A 17,824-nucleotide genomic window follows, 5' to 3' on the forward strand; every position below is an offset into this window, starting at 1 on the left:
AATTTAGCTTTACTACCTTTCACATGCGGAGGTGCCTGAACGCCGCGCTAACCGGACCAGCTGACACCTGCAACTTGTTGCTTCGTCCTTAGTCGCGAGAACCCAAGATGTCTTGACAACGGAAACTTATGAAATTTAAAGTTGAAGTTACTGAGTATTGATGATATTTGGAGAAATAATTTACTTTATTACGTTTTCATGATTGAAACATGCAAAAAAAAGTTTGTTGTTACATCTGCTTGGAATCTTGCGTCACGTTCTAGGGTCAACCTGAACGAGCATAAATGACACTCGGCGGATATCTGTTACCTACCACGTGTTGGAGTGCTAGTAAAGCTCATGTATTTATATTTAACTACCCATTCGAAAGTGAAATATTTATATTTAACTACACATTCGAAAGTGAAATGTGCTAAACCATATATTAAGGATGAAAAGGTGTAAGTTGATTTTTTAAAATAATTTGTGGAGTGTTTTTAATCAGATGTTAGGAAATGTTTATTTTGAATGCTAGGCAGTAGGTGGAAGCATAAAATATGCGGGTTGTGGTGGCAGTTGTGGTGAGTGTTTTAGCTGCAGCAACTGTGGCACAAGCACAACCGGAGGCGGCCGGCAACTCTGGTCACAGTTCGAATCAACTTCAAGCTCCCCCGGGCGGGTGAGTAGTCGAAATACAGATAACTTTGAACTGTTTCCAGGAACACAAATTATGATGCTTACTTGTATCGTCGAGATGAGTGTTGGACATGATAGGAATATAGACTGTTCCGATAATGTGTTCTGACATATACATATTTTATGTAGGCAATGAAGTTCAAACGCAATTATTTGTAGATCGTAGCAGCAGAATCATTTAATCTCAATATTTATTTGAGAAAAATATTAATACAGAGCAAATGCAAATTTGAAAACGAAGGGCGGAAAGTACGACAGTACAAGAGTATCTAGTTAGATAAAATCATTCCATGATATTGTACTGACAATTAAAACTGTAGCAGCTCAAACATGAATGACAATCATGAGTGGTACCAGGGCAACTATGACTGGAACTATCGCAAAATATCGATTGAACTCCTTGAGTTTTCGCACAGCAGAAATTTGACTAGAGTATCATAGATATTTTTAACATAATATGACAAAAAAACATCAGTGCCAGCTGAAGAAAGATTTGCAAATTTTTGCTACGATTTTTGCTACGATTTTTGCTACGATTGAGAGTTATAATCAGTTTGCAACTCTCATATGTTACGAGTACCTCAGGCTCAAAGTTTCATTTCTTGCTCGACTGAGTCGTCGACTGTTGTATAAATATGGCAGCTTACATTGAGTAGATAACAGAGGATCGTGTTTACCAAACTTAGTATATCGTGAATATAATCGTTTATATGGTAATACATGCACGAATACTTGTTTAGTTGGTATATCGTGTGTATGTTACATCTCGCATATCAGATGATAGACTCCGCATGCCACAGACCAATGTCGTATATATCGCATTTAAATGAATGAATTCCAACATAAGCATTGCAACACAGCATGCATGTTGATGAAAATATATGATGATATGGAGAGTATTTATATGGTGTACTCGTTAAAATATACGTCCTGTAAAGGCTTTTATGTGTATTGTGAAAATTAGTAGAATGCTTCCGACATCTGTCTCGCGTTCATTAAATTCAAGTGTAAAGCAATTTCATATGTTACCCTTTCTAGCGAATTGACAAATAGTAAATTCAGTATGAAAATATATATAAGGCCACTGCATTCCGTCGATGACTACAGAAAAATCACAATTGCATAGAAAATACTCGTATTAATGACAGTATAAGCTAACTAAACGTTTCGCTTGACGTTTACAGATGAGCAGGTTGGTCTCTTTGTCACCTCTTATATGCTATATAATTAAGAGGTGTCGCGGACATGTTGATGCAGAGTACTAACAAATGACAGAAGACATGGGTCCATTGAAGCGTAGTTTGTCTTGCGTTTGAGAATTTTTACTTCATTTTTTTTAAAGTTTATTTCAAATATTACCCCGCCGAAAAAATATTCCCTAATTTCTTTATGAACAGAAGTCATACCAGATAGCATGACTTTTATCAACATCCGAGTCTATGCACGGTTTAGCAAATGAGGTAACAATAAAGTCGCAAGCAGCATTCGCTCACAATCAGGGTTGATTTCTAAAAGAAATATAATTGAAACGAATGACTAGAAGTTTTCTTCGATTTGGGCTGGAAAACTTGACCGAAATGAGCAATTAAGGATAGAGAACTTTCAAGGATAGGAAGTCCATTCATTTATTAAAAATCATTTTATTTAAACTAGCAAACTTAATATGTTATTAAACCATATAATCGATGGAAAAAAGTTTTTAACTAAGTATTTTAGTGATCTTGCGTATCCGAGCCGAGTACTATCTGATTTACCAATCGGCCAAACTCGGCTCAGACGGCACGGTCTGAGCCGAGTTATAAATAACGAATGATGTGCACTTAATTACTGATTAAAATTCTCATATTAAATTGATGAAAAAATTTCCCTCACTTATTTTTTTTCTAATTCCAAATTTTTTCACAATATAAAAGCGACGATTTATTCGCGATTTCTTAAAAAATTTCCACCTGTGTCTGATTCACTGGGTGAATAAACCGTCAGGATGCTCTTTACTTTCATATAAATTCTAGGTAAACTAGTACGCAGAGGTGGGCAGTAGCGCGCTACATGTAGCGGCAGCTACTAGCGGCCGCTATATTTTCAGTAGCGGTAGCGGCGCTACATTTAAGCAATTGTAGCGGTAGCGGTAGCGCCCGCTACATTTAGAGCATGTAGCGGTAGCGGTAGCGGCCGCTACATTTCAAAGTAGCGCTGCCCAGCTCTGCTAGTACACCACTGTCGCTATTTCTAAACCAGCGACATACTTCATTCTTTGTAAAGTCGTTTGTCTCTTATCCTTATTTCTGAACCCGTGATATACTTTAAGATAGATTCTACGTTAACTCGTGCTTCGAATGAACGATCAGTTGTTCCTAACGTCAGATCCCATTAAATCAACGAGAGTTCCGCAGCACTGACGGCTTCTGCAAGTCTCATCAGAGTTCTCTTGCACCCACTCAAACTGGTAGGACCAGCCGGTCGAAGCTTTCTGTTGTACATGCTTCTTTCGCGCCATATTACTTCATGTAGCAATGTTGCATTCAACCATTCCTTGAAAGGTGGCGCTTTTAGAAATAGAAGTTATGTAAAGTATTAATAAATTAAATCAAATGATATATAGTCGAATTAATTCATGTGTCGCTCTATTAACAAAGTCAGGCGATGAAAAGGCCCTATTATTAACTTAATTTAAAATCCCGAATTATTTTTTGTACACGAAGTGAAATACCGTAACATGTTTGATCGTGAGTAACCCTATGAGCATCTCAAATAATAGCAAATTAAAATGCAATAAACACAGCGAAGTAAAAAAATTCGTGGTCAGCAACATGAGCAAGATTACACACAGTTATAATTGCACTCGAATTGGTGGACCTTAAAAAAGAATTGGCACAACATTTGAGTTATCTCAAGTTGAACCTGAAGCATACGAGAATTTTGACGGTTCTGACGTTGAGAGTATTTTGATGTATTTTATTTTTATGTTTTTGTCCTTACAAATTTCTACATGCAAGGAGATTTTCCTTAACGATTGGCAGACAGTTCGATGACACCTTATATTTTGCTGATGCAAAATGGCAAGCCTTGTATGGATTACAATTGCACGGCAAAGCATTGTATTTATTTACCCACACTCGAATGCGATTTTGGAGGCCTACGTGAAGCAAAATCAGAGATGAAAAAAATAACCGAGAGTTGATAGCTTGGACTTCAAGAATAATTCATAGAATAGTTCCTCTGTGTATTGATAGAACCTTTAAATGGCTGTAATGCACATCCTTCGGTAGCTGTGAATTATCTTCTCCATCATATTCGAACAGATTTCATTGTCATTAGACATTAGTGTTCTGCTTGAACTACTAGTCTTTAATCTTATTAGGTATCTCGACCTGACTAAGATACCATCAACCCCCACATGGCACATTATGGCTTGATAAATTTTTTACATAAGCCATCAAATAGTCAAATAATATAATGTATGTTGATCAATTATCATATTGACGCTATGCTTAATTAATATAATCCATAAATACGGCTGGTGAAAAGCAAATATGACTTAAAGTATTGCACATAATCTTGAGCCAAAATTCGCCCCTTCAAGACGACTTCAAGACGTCTTCATTAGTCAACCTGTCAGCATGTGTCGACTGTGCTCCTTGAGAAATTAATGGAATTACAGTGTCTGCTTCGAAAATAACCCGAATTTAATAAAGTGTTACAGTTCAATCAATTCATTTGCTCGGCAAAATAGTTGAACACAATGGTGTGATACCTCAATTCTATAAGTTTTGCTTCCGTTTTGATTCGTCAGCTTACATCAAGTTACATGGGATAACCTGAGTGTGAGTGGCCTAGTCCACTTCATACTTTTCTTACAGTAATCAAAAGTGAATTAATCATTTTGATTTAACTGATAAATATCGAGGAGATTACGAATATAGTTTTGATCATGTGTATTGTAATTTTAAAATGTACTGTATAAGTATAACTTCTGTTGGTTGGGGAAAGTCATGTAATGTGAAAGAATTGCGTTGAACGGAGTAGGGAGATAGTTAGTCTAACTAGTTAGGAACGAGATGGGCATCGCATGTTTACCACCTATCCTCCATCTTCAGACTCAAAGCTTGATCACGTAGTATTAGCTCGTCATAAACAACTTTGCTTCAGTGGGTTTTATTCTATTGGTTTTGATGGTGTGTTATGACTTTCATCATTTTCGAAAGAAATTATTGTACCTACAGATCTTTGAGCTGTCTCACGTGTTTTTGTTTTCAGGCCCAACATCTGTGGGTCTCGGTCCCGCAGTTTCTGCTGCCCAGGCTGGTCGCAGAAACACGACAATAGACTTTGTATTATCCGTGAGTCCCGATCTCATAACAATATTTCATGTTATTATTATTATTCCACTCTCATTGAAGAATTTGGTTCTGTGTTGACACATCAGTATTGTTCCTTTTTGTTAAACTGACCAAAACTTCTTTGGAAGATTATGAATAAATTTCAAATACCTTCTTAATAAATAATTGTTACTTTTAAACGTTGTCAAAAGTCTTTACTGATCAACAAATTTATTAAGAACTGATGAAATATTTGAAATACTTGATACGTGTAGTACTAATTTGTGCTTTTAGAAAAAATTTATGAATTCACCGACGAATTTGTCCTCCTTTTCGTTGTTCATCTTCATCTTGATGATATAGAAGTAGATTCAAATTCAACATGCACATGTAGAACACACATGTTTAATTTCTATCTTAACAAATATAATGCTTGGTTTGAGCAGCTGTGTGTTTGCGGGATTGCGGGCTGGCGGGCCGTTGCGTGAGGCCAAACTTGTGCATCTGTCAGGGCGGGTTCATCGCGCCCACATGTGTGGGCAGCGGAGGACGCGGCCCGAGCAACTTTAATGGAGGCTCTTTTGGGGGAGGCATTGGTGGTAACGGAGCGGGTGGTGGCGGGACAACGGGTTCTGTTGGTGGTGGGGGATTAGGATTTAACGGAGGTGGTGTCGGAGGTGGCGGGATTGGTGGTGGTATAGGTGGCGGGATTGGAGGTGGGGGCGCCGGGATTGGAGGTGGTGGTAGCGGGATTGGAGGAGGTGGTGGAGGCAGTTTTGGCGGTGGAGGAAGTTTTGGTGGCGGCGGGGGAAGTTTTGGTGGCGGAGGAGACCTGAACGGGGGTGGAGGAGGATCAGGTCTAGGCCCTAATTTAGAAAATGGTTTTGGAGGCGGTGGCGGTGGTAGTTTTGGAGGCGGTGGTGGTTTTGGGGGTGGTGGTGGAACCACCAATGGCGGATCATCAGGTGGCTTCGTTGGCGGTGGCAACGGAAACATCGGCGGCGGATCGTCGGGAAGCTTCACTGGTGGCCCCGATGTACCATGTAAGTCCTACTGTTCATGGTGCTTCTGAATTGTCTTACACAAATGTACGCAGTTATCATCATCTTAATGCCTTTTTAAATATTCAACTCACTCACATAGAATGAAATTTTCCCTTAAATCGTCTTTACTAGTCTCTCACCTTGTTTTTAATCCAACACGATACAGTTGCAGTGAATAAACAAACTCGAACATGAGGTATTTCTGTCCAGTGTGCAGGGAACCTTGTCTCAACGGCGGCCGGTGCGTGGGACGTGACCGCTGCACTTGCGTCTACGGCTTCACCGGCCGTCGCTGCGAGGCGGGTAAGATACACCTGCACATTTTGTCTGTCTCCGTATGTCTTACGCTCGTGGTAGTCTCAGGCAACGCTACAACAGCAGGTTGTGTGTATCTGCAATATCCTTAGTATGTGTTTCTGACGTAGCAGTTCCAGGCTACGCTGGCACGCCACCTATGATAACAGTGTCATCTATTTTTATTAGGCCGTGTTGGCGTGTAGTCGATTCTCAACCACCGACCACCTTCCCGATTTCCACCACAATTTTCTTAACAATTTGCCGGTTTCGAATCCCCAATACCAGGTTCCGATCTTGGCGATCTTAACCACTGGATTGCATTGGGATTTTTCTACTGCTACTGGTGCTGAAACTGATAACAGATAAATAGTGTCCCTACACATGCATTTGACGTGTTAGATGTGTAGTAATATCATAATGTTTCGCGTCTCGAATTTCGGTTATCTAATGTGCCGAAAAAATGTGTAGATGAACCCAATTATTTCCGTTTTGACCTTATGATCCTAGGGGAACCTATGGGAAATTATCCTAGGGGAACCATAATTCAATCGAAATTGTTAATATACAAAAATGATGCTATCGAACTTGCTAACGTCCAAAAATCAGTTTATCTCAATTTTTAACGTACGCAAATAATGCTTACGTACGAAAATGATGGCAACGTACGGAAGTAATGGCAAGGTACTAAAACGATGGCAACGTACAAAAGTGATGGCAATGTACGAAAATGATGCCTAGCGATCTTGCTGACGTACGAAATTTATTCATTCATGAAGTTTCATGATACCAAAGAAATCGCTAACGTACTTAAACCATTGCAGACTACAGGACCGGCCCTTGCTTCACTAAGGTGACGCACGGCATGTGTCAGGGAGAGCTGCAGGGTGTTGCGTGCACGCGCCAGCTCTGCTGTGCAACTATAGGCAAGGCATGGGGACATCCTTGTGAACACTGCCCTGAGAGACTCAACTGCCAGCCTGGATACCTTAAAAATATCCACAGCCAACAATGTGTCGGTGAGTCCATTTGTTCTCGAGTTAGTCGTTTACCAGTAGTATTGAGATGATGTTTTTCCTGTGCTTATTTTTATAATAATAATAGCGGTTTCAGCTTTTAGTAGGCCGTAGGCCTGTCACCGATTCTTAGCATCGCAGAACATTCTCAGCTTGATGTGGTCTCGAACACGCAACTCACTGCTTCAATTTTGTTTTGCTTAACCGCCCGGCCTCCTCGCCGATTCTGACCAGGGGCCATACTTTCAAAACTGGCTAAGTGAACGTAAGTATTTACGCTCTATTTTTTTAACTATGATTGGTGGATTTTGCTTGAAAGGCCGTCAACGAATGGCTGATGAACTTACGATCTCTTAACTTTTTTGAAAGTATAGGCCCAGAAACTGGCGTACAGAGCTGGGATCAAACCCGCGCCTCTCGGCGCCAATCTTGGTACTCTGAACTTTAACCACTGGACCACCCTGCCCTTAACTACTGGGCCACCCTGCCCAGTTTTTTTGGTTACATTTCTTTACAGATTTAAATTTCTTGTTCTGTAATGGAATTATTCTTGATGTTAATCGAGACGTGGCGTATTTAGGTAGAGTTTTACACGTCTCGTTTCCTCAAATACTAAGAACTCAATAAGCTTTGGTTTTCAGATATTGACGAATGCGAGGCAATACCTGGTCTGTGCGAGGGAGGCTCGTGCTCTAACACTGAGGGCTCGTTCACTTGCATCTGTCCTGAGGGACAAGCAAGGAACCCTGAAACTAACGCGTGTGAAGATCGTGACGAATGTCTCGATGAGAACGTCTGCGAGAACGGACGATGTGTGAACACGAATGGAGGCTTCTACTGCAGCTGCAGCAGAGGATTTATCCCTAGTCCCGACCGCAAGAGGTGCATTGGTGAGTTTCATCTAAGGAAAATACTTTAAGATGGCTGCAAGCATCCAAGTTTCTTAAGGAATTTAAAAGCAAAGGAAACGCCAAGAAAATTCATCATATCGATATTGAATATGATCTATATTTTCAATATCGATGTGGTGAATTTTCTTGGCGTTTTCTTTGCTTTTAAATTCTTTGTGAACTTACGATATAAGCAGACTGAAAATATAAGTTCAAGTTTCTTGATATATAAATGGACCATATTTTATTTCACTTTAGTGGCTAACTGTTTTTTTATGTTAAGGCTTCTGAGTAATTCCGGTTATTTGAGTGAAAAAGTTATCACATTCAAATTTAATTAAAATCTTTGAAACAGATTTAGTTCAAATCATATGAACTCCCTAATCGATGGTTGACTTTGGAAAGCTAAGACTTTAAGGAACGGCCACGAACTTCTAATGTTTGCATTACTGTACGACAATTTCAACTGATGAGACGCTCGAAATGGTAAGCGTCACAACCTTTTAACTCGACTTTGAAGTGGTAGTTTATTTAAATATAACCATCTTTAAATGATTTCTCAGAGGTTTTCTGAGGGGAACAACAATAATCTTTGTGTTTGCACTGATGAGACGCTCGAAATGGTAAGCGTCAAACTACCTTTTAATTCGACTTTGAAGTAGTTTATTTAAATATAACCATCTTTAAATGATTTCTCATAGGTTTTCTGAGGGGAACAACAATAATCTTTGTGTTTGTACTGATGAGACGCTCGAAATGGCAACTACCTCCATACTCGACTTTGAAGTTGTTTATTTAATTATATTACCATCTTTAAATGATTTCTCAGAGGTTTTTCTGAGGGGAACAGCAATAAACTTTGATGTTATTCGGTTGATAGACGCGCGGCAGGGCAATTGCTACACTGAGATCAGGACGGGTGGACGCTGCCAGCGACCGCTGCCCGTCACGCTCACGAAGCAGGCATGCTGCTGCGGCAAGAACATGGGCAAGGCCTGGGGCACCAGGGCTTCTGATTGCTCCCCCTGCCCGATGATTGGCGAGGGTAAGGCACCTTATTTTTAAATACAACTCTTGATCGAAAGGATTTTTAGATACAACTCTTGAGTATCGTATTATGATCGAAAGGATTTTTAAATAGAATTTTTATTTATCGTATGTTTGTGGGAAGATTTTTTCATAGGGAACTTTTGTGGAACACAAGTTGCCTGTATATGCGTTTTTGAATCCAAATTTCAAGTATCATGCATTGACTGGTAGTATTTATTAATTAAAATTTTTTGTATCTTTTGTTGGCGGTGAAGATTTTCAAATCCAGCTTTTGAGGATCGTGTATAATCCAGCTTTTGAGGATCGTGTATTAACAGGCCAGCCAGAAACATCCTTGACAAATTATTCATTTTCGATGGTTCTTCCTTATTAAGATGACGGCAATTTTGTTAAGTGGGGTGGTTAAGGTGAATATAAGTCTAGTAGCTATTTCAAACCAACGTCCCAGTTTTAAAAATATCCAGTCAAAGGACCTGTTCTTAGTTCTCCTGTGAACATGTCGCGAAAAGGACAAGAATCAGCGACAGGCCACATCAGACCTATTCCTCAGCGCCATCATTATGATATGATATGATAATATTATTCAATTAGATTGCTTAAATTTCTGCTTACGTTATTTCTATCATTGAAAGGAATTACTGAATTATTTTTGATCCAGAACAAATATTTCGAAAGGGCTCGTTTCGGTCCCTCTTGATGCAGCAAAAGACCGCGTCTGTTTCAGAGGAGCACCAGCGGCTGTGTCTGATAGGGGGTGTCAGCATGCCTCCTGTGGACGAGTGCACCCTGAAGCCTGACTTGTGTGGGGACGGCGTCTGTAGGGACACCGACGACGGCTACTACTGCGAGTGCTTTACAGGCTTCACTAATAACGGCGGCACCGATAAATGTTACGGTGAGTACCGCGAGAAGTTTACAGGCTTCACTAATAACGGCGGCACCGACAAATGTTACGGTGTGTACTGCGAGAAGTTTACAGGCCGTAAAAATAACAATAACGGCGCCACCGACAAATGTTACGGTGTGTACCGCTAGAAGTTTGCAGGCTTCACCAATAAAGGCGGCACCGACAAATGTTACGGTGTGTACCGCGAGATGTTGCGCGGCATGAGATGGAAGCAATCAGTCGAAGAAATAAATGAGACTTGTCCTAATAGCGATGCAATTGTTGCTCTTTTGTGGAGAAGCTGTTATATTTTTGCTCGGAAAAAGAGCATTTCTGTGCTACGTACATAAAGCGTGTCGCTATTTGCACGATATGACCCATTCCTTTTCTGTGAGGTTGTTCTCGTTAATCGGGTCTTTGATTTGGGGTCTGTGCCATTCGCATTCATGCGTTTTATGCTCAATTATTAGAGAAAAATGATAGATGATAATAATTATAATAATAATTGCTATCAAGGCGAGATTATTTTCTGTCCATCTTATGTATAATTGTTCACTCAGACGTGAACGAGTGTCTTCAAGGCAAGTGCGCTGGCGGCCGCTGCATCAACACGCGTGGAAGTTTCACGTGCGTCTGTCCCACTGGTTTCGATATCTCCTCCGACGGACAGAGCTGCATCGGTAAGTCAACCTCGAACTCACTTCACAAGCATTCATACTTGCTTGATCCACTGCGCTTCTCTACACTTCCATACTTGAAAATTTGCTTCGTCACTGCCTGACTCACGAAGTTTCATAAATGAAGTAAAGAAGTAAATTGTGCATGGAGATTAGAATGAGATTATCGTATATATTCACAATTGAATTATTATGTTCTCTTGAATTTATCCAATGAAGTCACATATTCCTAATATTCACACGACATAAATGACACTTCTCAGTATCAGTTGCAGCCAGTCATAAATTATCATAATTGTTGTTGACAGATCACGACGAGTGCTCTGAGACCGGCATGTGCAACAACGGCGTGTGCACCAACATGGACGGTTCCTTCAAGTGTGTGTGCAGCCCAGGATACGTCCTGTCATCATCGGGTTTTGCCTGCATAGGTTGGTTATCCTAAGACTTAAAATCAGCAGTAACTATATTCAGTATTGCCCCGTCTTATACGATGTATTTTTTGTGCTTTCAAGTTATATTTATTTTATATTAGTATACATATATTCAATTGCTAAACACACCCCACTAGGCATATGACATTGAAATAAAGTTAAATAATCGTTTCAACTTAATCAACTTTAAATCAACATCGTTTCAACGCCAGTTGCCTTGACAGATATATCTTCTACCTACGTCGATCTTCTACTGTCGATTTTCTACTTAGAAAAGTAGTTCCAAAAAGCCAAAATAAATGCTGGTGTTCTAAGGATATTCGATTCAAACCATCGAAATTAATTCGATTATGAAGACTTTAGTTGCTCCTCCTATAAAATTTAGTTGGTATTTTGCTACAAAGCTTCGTAATTGAATTGGAACTTGAAATAATAATTTGTTGCGCTGATGTTATTCTAGACGCTTACTTCAATCGGCTATTACAGCCAACTCCTTCAAAATCACTATCGTTATTTCTTTATATTATTATTCACCATCACGAGTGTCAGCATGTTTTTGAATGCTACAAATTCATGTCATTAAGATTTACAGACAATGAGTTCAATCAAAAACACCGTTCGATTAAGAAAAATGTTAATAAAAATTAAGTTATATTGATTCAGTTGTCTATAACGTTCTTCAGATCATTAAGATTCAGAGACAATGAGTTCAATCAAAAACACCGTTTGATTTTTTATAAATATACATCAATGAAAATTCAGTTATATTGATCGAATTTTTCATAACATTGTTCAGACATCAACGAGTGCGCCGATAACCCTCGCATTTGTCTGGCGGGCTACTGCGAGAACTTGGACGGGAGCTACCGCTGCCTCTGCGACAACGGCTACACGCATGCTACCGACGGCTCCTTCTGCACAGACACGGACGAGTGTGCAGAGACCGGCATGTGCGAACACGGTCAATGTGTCAACATGGACGGATCATTTAAATGTGTATGTCAACCCGGCTACGAGCTGGCACCCAGCGGCAAGACTTGTATTGGTGAGCCCCATTACAAATAATGAGAGTTACCCTAGAGTTATCCCTGGTAAGGGTAATATAAGTTTCCAAGCCGTTAGACACGAATAAAACCGACGATGGTTAATGTATCATTAGAAAAAGTGTTTGGATAACGAACGTGGATTTTGAATTCGTACGAACAGCAAGTTGCGATGGTAGAAACTTCCATTATGTCTATTGCACTAGGTTTCTTATAGTAAGTTTAGCGTCAACCTATTCACCCACAATTAAACATGTAAGAAACATATTTGTATCCATCACGTTGAATGTAGTTTATTCTTCATATGTTGATCGCCTGATCAACATATGAAGGCTCTCCAAGTTAAGCGTTAACCTATTCACCTACAATTAAACATGTAAGAAACATTTTTGTATCCATCACGTTGAATGTAGTTTATTCTTCATATGTTGATTGCCGAACCGATGTTTACGGCAGACCGGGACGAGTGTCAGACGCAGCCGTGCCGCAACGGACGCTGCACCAACACACCCGGCAGCTTCCGCTGCGACTGCCCTCCGGGCTTCAGTCTCGGCGCTGACGGTTCCTCATGTCTTGGTAAGTAAATTAATAAATATATCTGATAAAGTATTTATAAATAAAAACTCTACAAAAAACATGATATTGATATTAACGGTTCCTCTTGTCTTGGTGAGTAAACTAATAAATATATTTGATAAAGTATTTATAAATAAAAACTCTACAAAAAAATATGATATAGATATTTAAAATTAACCATTATAAAATATTTGTTCCGGTGCATCATCCGTGTTTCTAAATGGAATTTAATTCGTGTGATTAAATTCATCACCCAGGTTATAACAGCATTAGAATGGATGATACAAAATTTTTTTAGAGAGTTGCAAAACGATCTCCAGCAATTGTTTTTCTTAAAAAACAGGGTCCGAAAAAATTGAGCTAAAGCTAAATTAAATTGAGCTAAATTTGAAAATTTAGCTCAAAGTTACCACCGCCATTGAATTATGGTAAACTTATTTAGGGCAGAAACTAAGTTGTATCTCAAACTTTGCCTGAAAATTACCGCCACTTTTGAATTGTGGTACACGTCTTTGTACAGATACAAAGTTGTATCTCAAGCTTTGCCAGAAAATTACCGCCACTTTTGAATTATGGTAAATTTTTTTGTACAGATACCAAGTTGGATTACTGCTACGCTGTGTTCCGTGACGGCCAGTGTTCGAACCCCTCTACGACGCCCACGACAAAAAGCGCGTGCTGCTGCTGCTCGGTGATCGTGGGGCAGCCCATGGGCTGGGGCACACCGTGCCAGGCGTGCCCTCAGTCTGGCAGCACAGAGTTTGCCAACCTCTGCCCGCACGGACCTGGCATAACCCACGAAGGCGATGGTGTGGCATACAGCTAACTTTAAGTACTAGAATTATCCTTTTAAGGTATTTTTTAGTAAATTTTTTTGCATTACCACATATATAAATTTATTTCGGTTTACTTAATTATATTTAACTATATTTATTTATCTGGAAAAACGTTTACTATGTCATCAGGGGATCTTGTTTGTTCGATTGCAGCTCGTTTGTTGTCGGCAATTAATAATTAAATTAAATGGCGCATGAAGCATAGGCAATATTAGAATAATTATGCGAATAAGTCGGTACCTTGCATCAACATTTTAATTGAGAGTGAATGCTTTCAGATCTTGTACAGCATCGCTATACAAAGTTGATACAGAACACTCAAATCTTATTTTTACATAATCTCATTATTTTTCGAGCATATTTCGTTATTTTAACATTAATGCAAAGTCAATATACACAATACAAGACATTTCCTGTGCAGACATCAACGAGTGCGCCCAGAACCCTGCCATCTGCCACAACGGCGCGTGCGAGAACCTGAAGGGCGGCTACCGCTGCATCTGCAACCCCGGCTACATCGTGGACAGCACCGGCCGCCTCTGCCAGGACATCAACGAGTGTGCCATCAACAACCTGCTCTGTGATGGTGGACAGGTTAGGCCTTTGTGATGGTGGACAGGTTAGACCTTTGTGATGGTGGACAGGTTAGGCCTTTGTGATGGTGGACAGGTTAGACCTTTGTGATGGTGGACAGGTTAGGCCCTGTCTCTTATACACATCTAGATGTGTATAAGAGACAGGTGTGATGTGTTTGTTTGATGGAGGGCTACAACAGCAGTCAATGTGATGTGTTTGTTTGATGGAGGGCAACAACAGCAGTCAATGTGATGTGTTTGTTTGATGGAGGGCTACAACAGCAGTCAATGTGATGTGTTTGTTTGATGGAGGGCAACAACAGCAGTCAATGTGATGTGTTTGTTCGATGGAGGGCAACAACAGCAGTCAATGTGATATGTTTGTTTGATGGAGGGCAGTGTCGCAACACGCCCGGCAGCTTCCAGTGCATCTGTCCGTCCGGGACGCAGCTAAACCAAGGCTCGCACATCTGCGAGGATGTGGACGAGTGTGTCGAGCTGGGGCCCGACGTGTGCGTGGGCGGCACTTGTGTTAACGTCATCGGCTCGTATCGCTGCGAGTGCGACGAGGGCACGATACTCGACTCGACTGGCAGATTCTGCATTGGCAAGTCGATATTTTTAGCATTGATTTGAGTTTAGCGTTGGTTTCCGCGATTTTTAGTTGATTTCAGTTGGTTCAGTTAGTACAATTTTCAGTTAGGATCGCTGTCCGCGATCCTAACATAATCAATCTTAAACATAGTTATAATATGGCAACGCAAATGCTTGATATTTTCTAGAGAAAAATATATAGTTCTAAAGCAAGTCGAAAAATGTTGATGTGTCTGATTTTGCTAACTAATACTTATTGCATTTCGTTTCAAGTGCCGTTAATTTTTTTTACCATTAATTTGCTGCATTTGACTATTGAACGTACCAGACAATCGCCGAGGCTCTTGCTGGTCTAAAGTCGTCAACGGTCGCTGCGAGAACAACATCCCCAGACTGACCCTCAAGTCGGAGTGCTGCTGCACCATCGGCAAGGCCTGGGGCTCCCCCTGCGAGATCTGCAACCCTGGCGACTGTCCCTGTCCTATTGGCTACGCAAAGGTGTGTGGTGCTTCGAGATATTCACTTTAAAAAACAAATTATCCATCTATATTCTTCATATAATAATCAGAATAGCAAGCTTCATAATAAGATTTTGTTATGTGGTTTTCACTGTTCATAGATAGACGGTAAAACTTGTCTGGATGTGGACGAGTGCGTGCTCAACCCCAGCATATGCAAGGGAGGCGGACAGTGCGTTAACACAGACGGTTCCTTCACATGCTCGTGTCCTCCCGGTCTCACTATCGACGACACCAAAACTAAATGTTTGGATGTCCGCGAAGAGACTTGTTACCTCACCTACAAGACGGGCATCTGTTCCAAGCCTCTTGAGGTCTGTGTCTTGCAAGACAGGGCTATTGTTGGCTTAAGAAGTTTTTTTCTTAAAAGTTATTGTTGTTATTCTTGGCACACAAGTCATTTTGGAAATAAAATCGCTTAAACTTTAGTTAATTGTTAATTTTAGTAGACAGTTTTTAATTGTTAATTGTAGTAGACAGCAAATAACGAAGAATTATTTCTTGTTGCCTCCTAAAAGACGAACAAATAAGGTTGTGAAATACATTGTAAAGTGCAAATATCTCAGTAAAGTTCGTAAAGTTCACTCACCGAACTGCAGGGTAAGTATCACAAGTCAACTTGCTGCTGCACAATCGGCCGTGCCTGGGGCGCCGATTGTGATGCCTGTCCTCGGCCTGGCAGTGAGGCGTTCGAAGATTTGTGTCCTAAGAGTTACGGTTACGACGGCCGTAAAGACATCAACGAGTGCACGACCGTACCTGACTTGTGCAACAACGGCCGGTGCAGGAACTCTGTTGGATCGTACTCATGTCGCTGCAATCAGGGCTACGCACTTGATGAGGATGGCGTCCAATGTCTCGGTAATTATTTTATGAAATCATTATTTTTTGGAGAATGAAATTATTGCAAGGAATCTATTATTCCAATTTCTTGGTTAATATTTTATGGAATGTACTTTTTTAATGTCTTGGTAAATATTGTATGGAATCTAATATTTCTGTTAGAATTGCTCATACGAGGCTTGCACTACCATCAACCCCATTTGTGTTAGAGGTTTCTTGTCATTTTTGTAACAAATTAACCGACACAACACCGGAAATTACGACGTTCATGTTCAGCTGCATTGTGACACTAGCAGTTCAAAATGCTGTAGGTTGACTGTTTGACCGGTTAAAAAAAATACATCGAACCTACGGTCTGCTATGATTTATATGTTAATGATAACTTTTCGGCTTTTGAGTTTCCTACGCAATAAACTCTTGCAACAAATGCCGGAAAGATAGGAAGTACCACTATGAAAATAACTTTTGCAACAGATGCTAGTAGGATAGTACTACTTGCCACAATGAAAATCGCGCTTTGAAGTTATTGCAGAGCATTGAAGTTAACTTCTTCAAGATTTCGCAGTGCATTTTATCCAATTCTTTCGGGAAGCGCAACTTGGTACAGACAATTAATGTTTCAGACATCGACGAATGCAGCATCATGCACGGCGTGTGCGGCAACGGCACCTGCCAGAACGTCGCAGGCTCGTTTGGCTGTGACTGCAACGTAGGATTCGAGTCCACAATGATGATGCAAGTATGCATGGGTGAGTATGATGTCATCATCGTCTTAAGGCTGGCAGGATGTCCAGAAATTGTGGCTACAAGTTATACCGGCGTTGTAAAAAGTTGTCCTCTCTCCTTACAATTGTCCGTGTGACTACAGCAATGTCTCGTGGTCTGGTTAGTGTAGGTAAAGTATGTCTCTTTTTTCCAACTTTGATGCTGAAGACTTTCATGAACTAAAATTTTCAAGGAAGTAAATACTGAGAGTGTACTAGAAATGTTTATTTTGAACACATTTTCATAACAAAAGTTGACTGTATGAATTAGTACCTTCTAGCAAACTTCTGTCAGAACTACGTGAAGCAGTGATTACATGTCTATTTGCAAGCAACAATGCTCCCAGAATAACACTTGTATTCGTGTGAGCAGATATCGATGAATGCGAGAGAATCCCCGGGCTGTGCAGAGGCGGTCGCTGCATCAATACGCCTGGCAGTTTCAGGTAATTCAAAGCTCGCCACATTCTTCACTCAAGGAAAACAATTGCTAGCCTAAGTGATTTAATTAACTGGGTCCAGAGCTTGTCGGATAGATAATTAAAGCACGTTGGTGAGTCAGTATGGGTTACTCATGTTACAATTTTAATCACCCGAGGTTTCTCCCTTCCTGGAGAAATAATTACATTGCTGATGTGAGTAATGCAACTGAAGGGAGTTAGAGACATGGCTGGCTCATTCGTGGAAATCTTTGTCATGCGTTGAAACTATCCAAGCGCGTAATCCTGATTTTCAAAATATGGAAGTAATTCGATATTATTGTAATGGCTTACTAATTTTATTAAAAGCAG

The 17,824-nt window shown here is 40.3% G+C and overlaps 1 protein-coding gene across 1 annotated transcript in view; it reads left to right on the top strand.

The window, feature by feature from the left end:
* Positions 1-478: 478 nt before the first annotated feature.
* Positions 479-17,824, top strand: part of LOC108669757 (fibrillin-2) — a 39,190-nt gene continuing 21,844 nt past the window's right edge. The window contains exons 1-20 of the mRNA XM_018157161.2: positions 479-658; positions 4,933-5,015; positions 5,441-6,037; positions 6,248-6,340; positions 7,156-7,350; positions 7,989-8,237; positions 9,118-9,282; positions 10,012-10,182; positions 10,734-10,853; positions 11,159-11,281; positions 12,081-12,329; positions 12,784-12,903; positions 13,497-13,712; positions 14,161-14,333; positions 14,714-14,921; positions 15,237-15,406; positions 15,528-15,740; positions 16,026-16,287; positions 16,893-17,018; positions 17,407-17,479. Coding sequence (XP_018012650.1) covers positions 537-658; positions 4,933-5,015; positions 5,441-6,037; positions 6,248-6,340; positions 7,156-7,350; positions 7,989-8,237; positions 9,118-9,282; positions 10,012-10,182; positions 10,734-10,853; positions 11,159-11,281; positions 12,081-12,329; positions 12,784-12,903; positions 13,497-13,712; positions 14,161-14,333; positions 14,714-14,921; positions 15,237-15,406; positions 15,528-15,740; positions 16,026-16,287; positions 16,893-17,018; positions 17,407-17,479 — 3,728 coding nt within the window. The 5' untranslated portion in view covers positions 479-536. The remainder of the gene's footprint in view (positions 659-4,932; positions 5,016-5,440; positions 6,038-6,247; positions 6,341-7,155; positions 7,351-7,988; positions 8,238-9,117; positions 9,283-10,011; positions 10,183-10,733; positions 10,854-11,158; positions 11,282-12,080; positions 12,330-12,783; positions 12,904-13,496; positions 13,713-14,160; positions 14,334-14,713; positions 14,922-15,236; positions 15,407-15,527; positions 15,741-16,025; positions 16,288-16,892; positions 17,019-17,406; positions 17,480-17,824) is intronic.

This window comes from Hyalella azteca, unplaced genomic scaffold (genome assembly GCF_000764305.2).
Source record: "Hyalella azteca isolate HAZT.00-mixed unplaced genomic scaffold, Hazt_2.0.2 contig17841, whole genome shotgun sequence".
Taxonomy (NCBI): Eukaryota; Metazoa; Arthropoda; class Malacostraca; order Amphipoda; family Hyalellidae; genus Hyalella; species Hyalella azteca.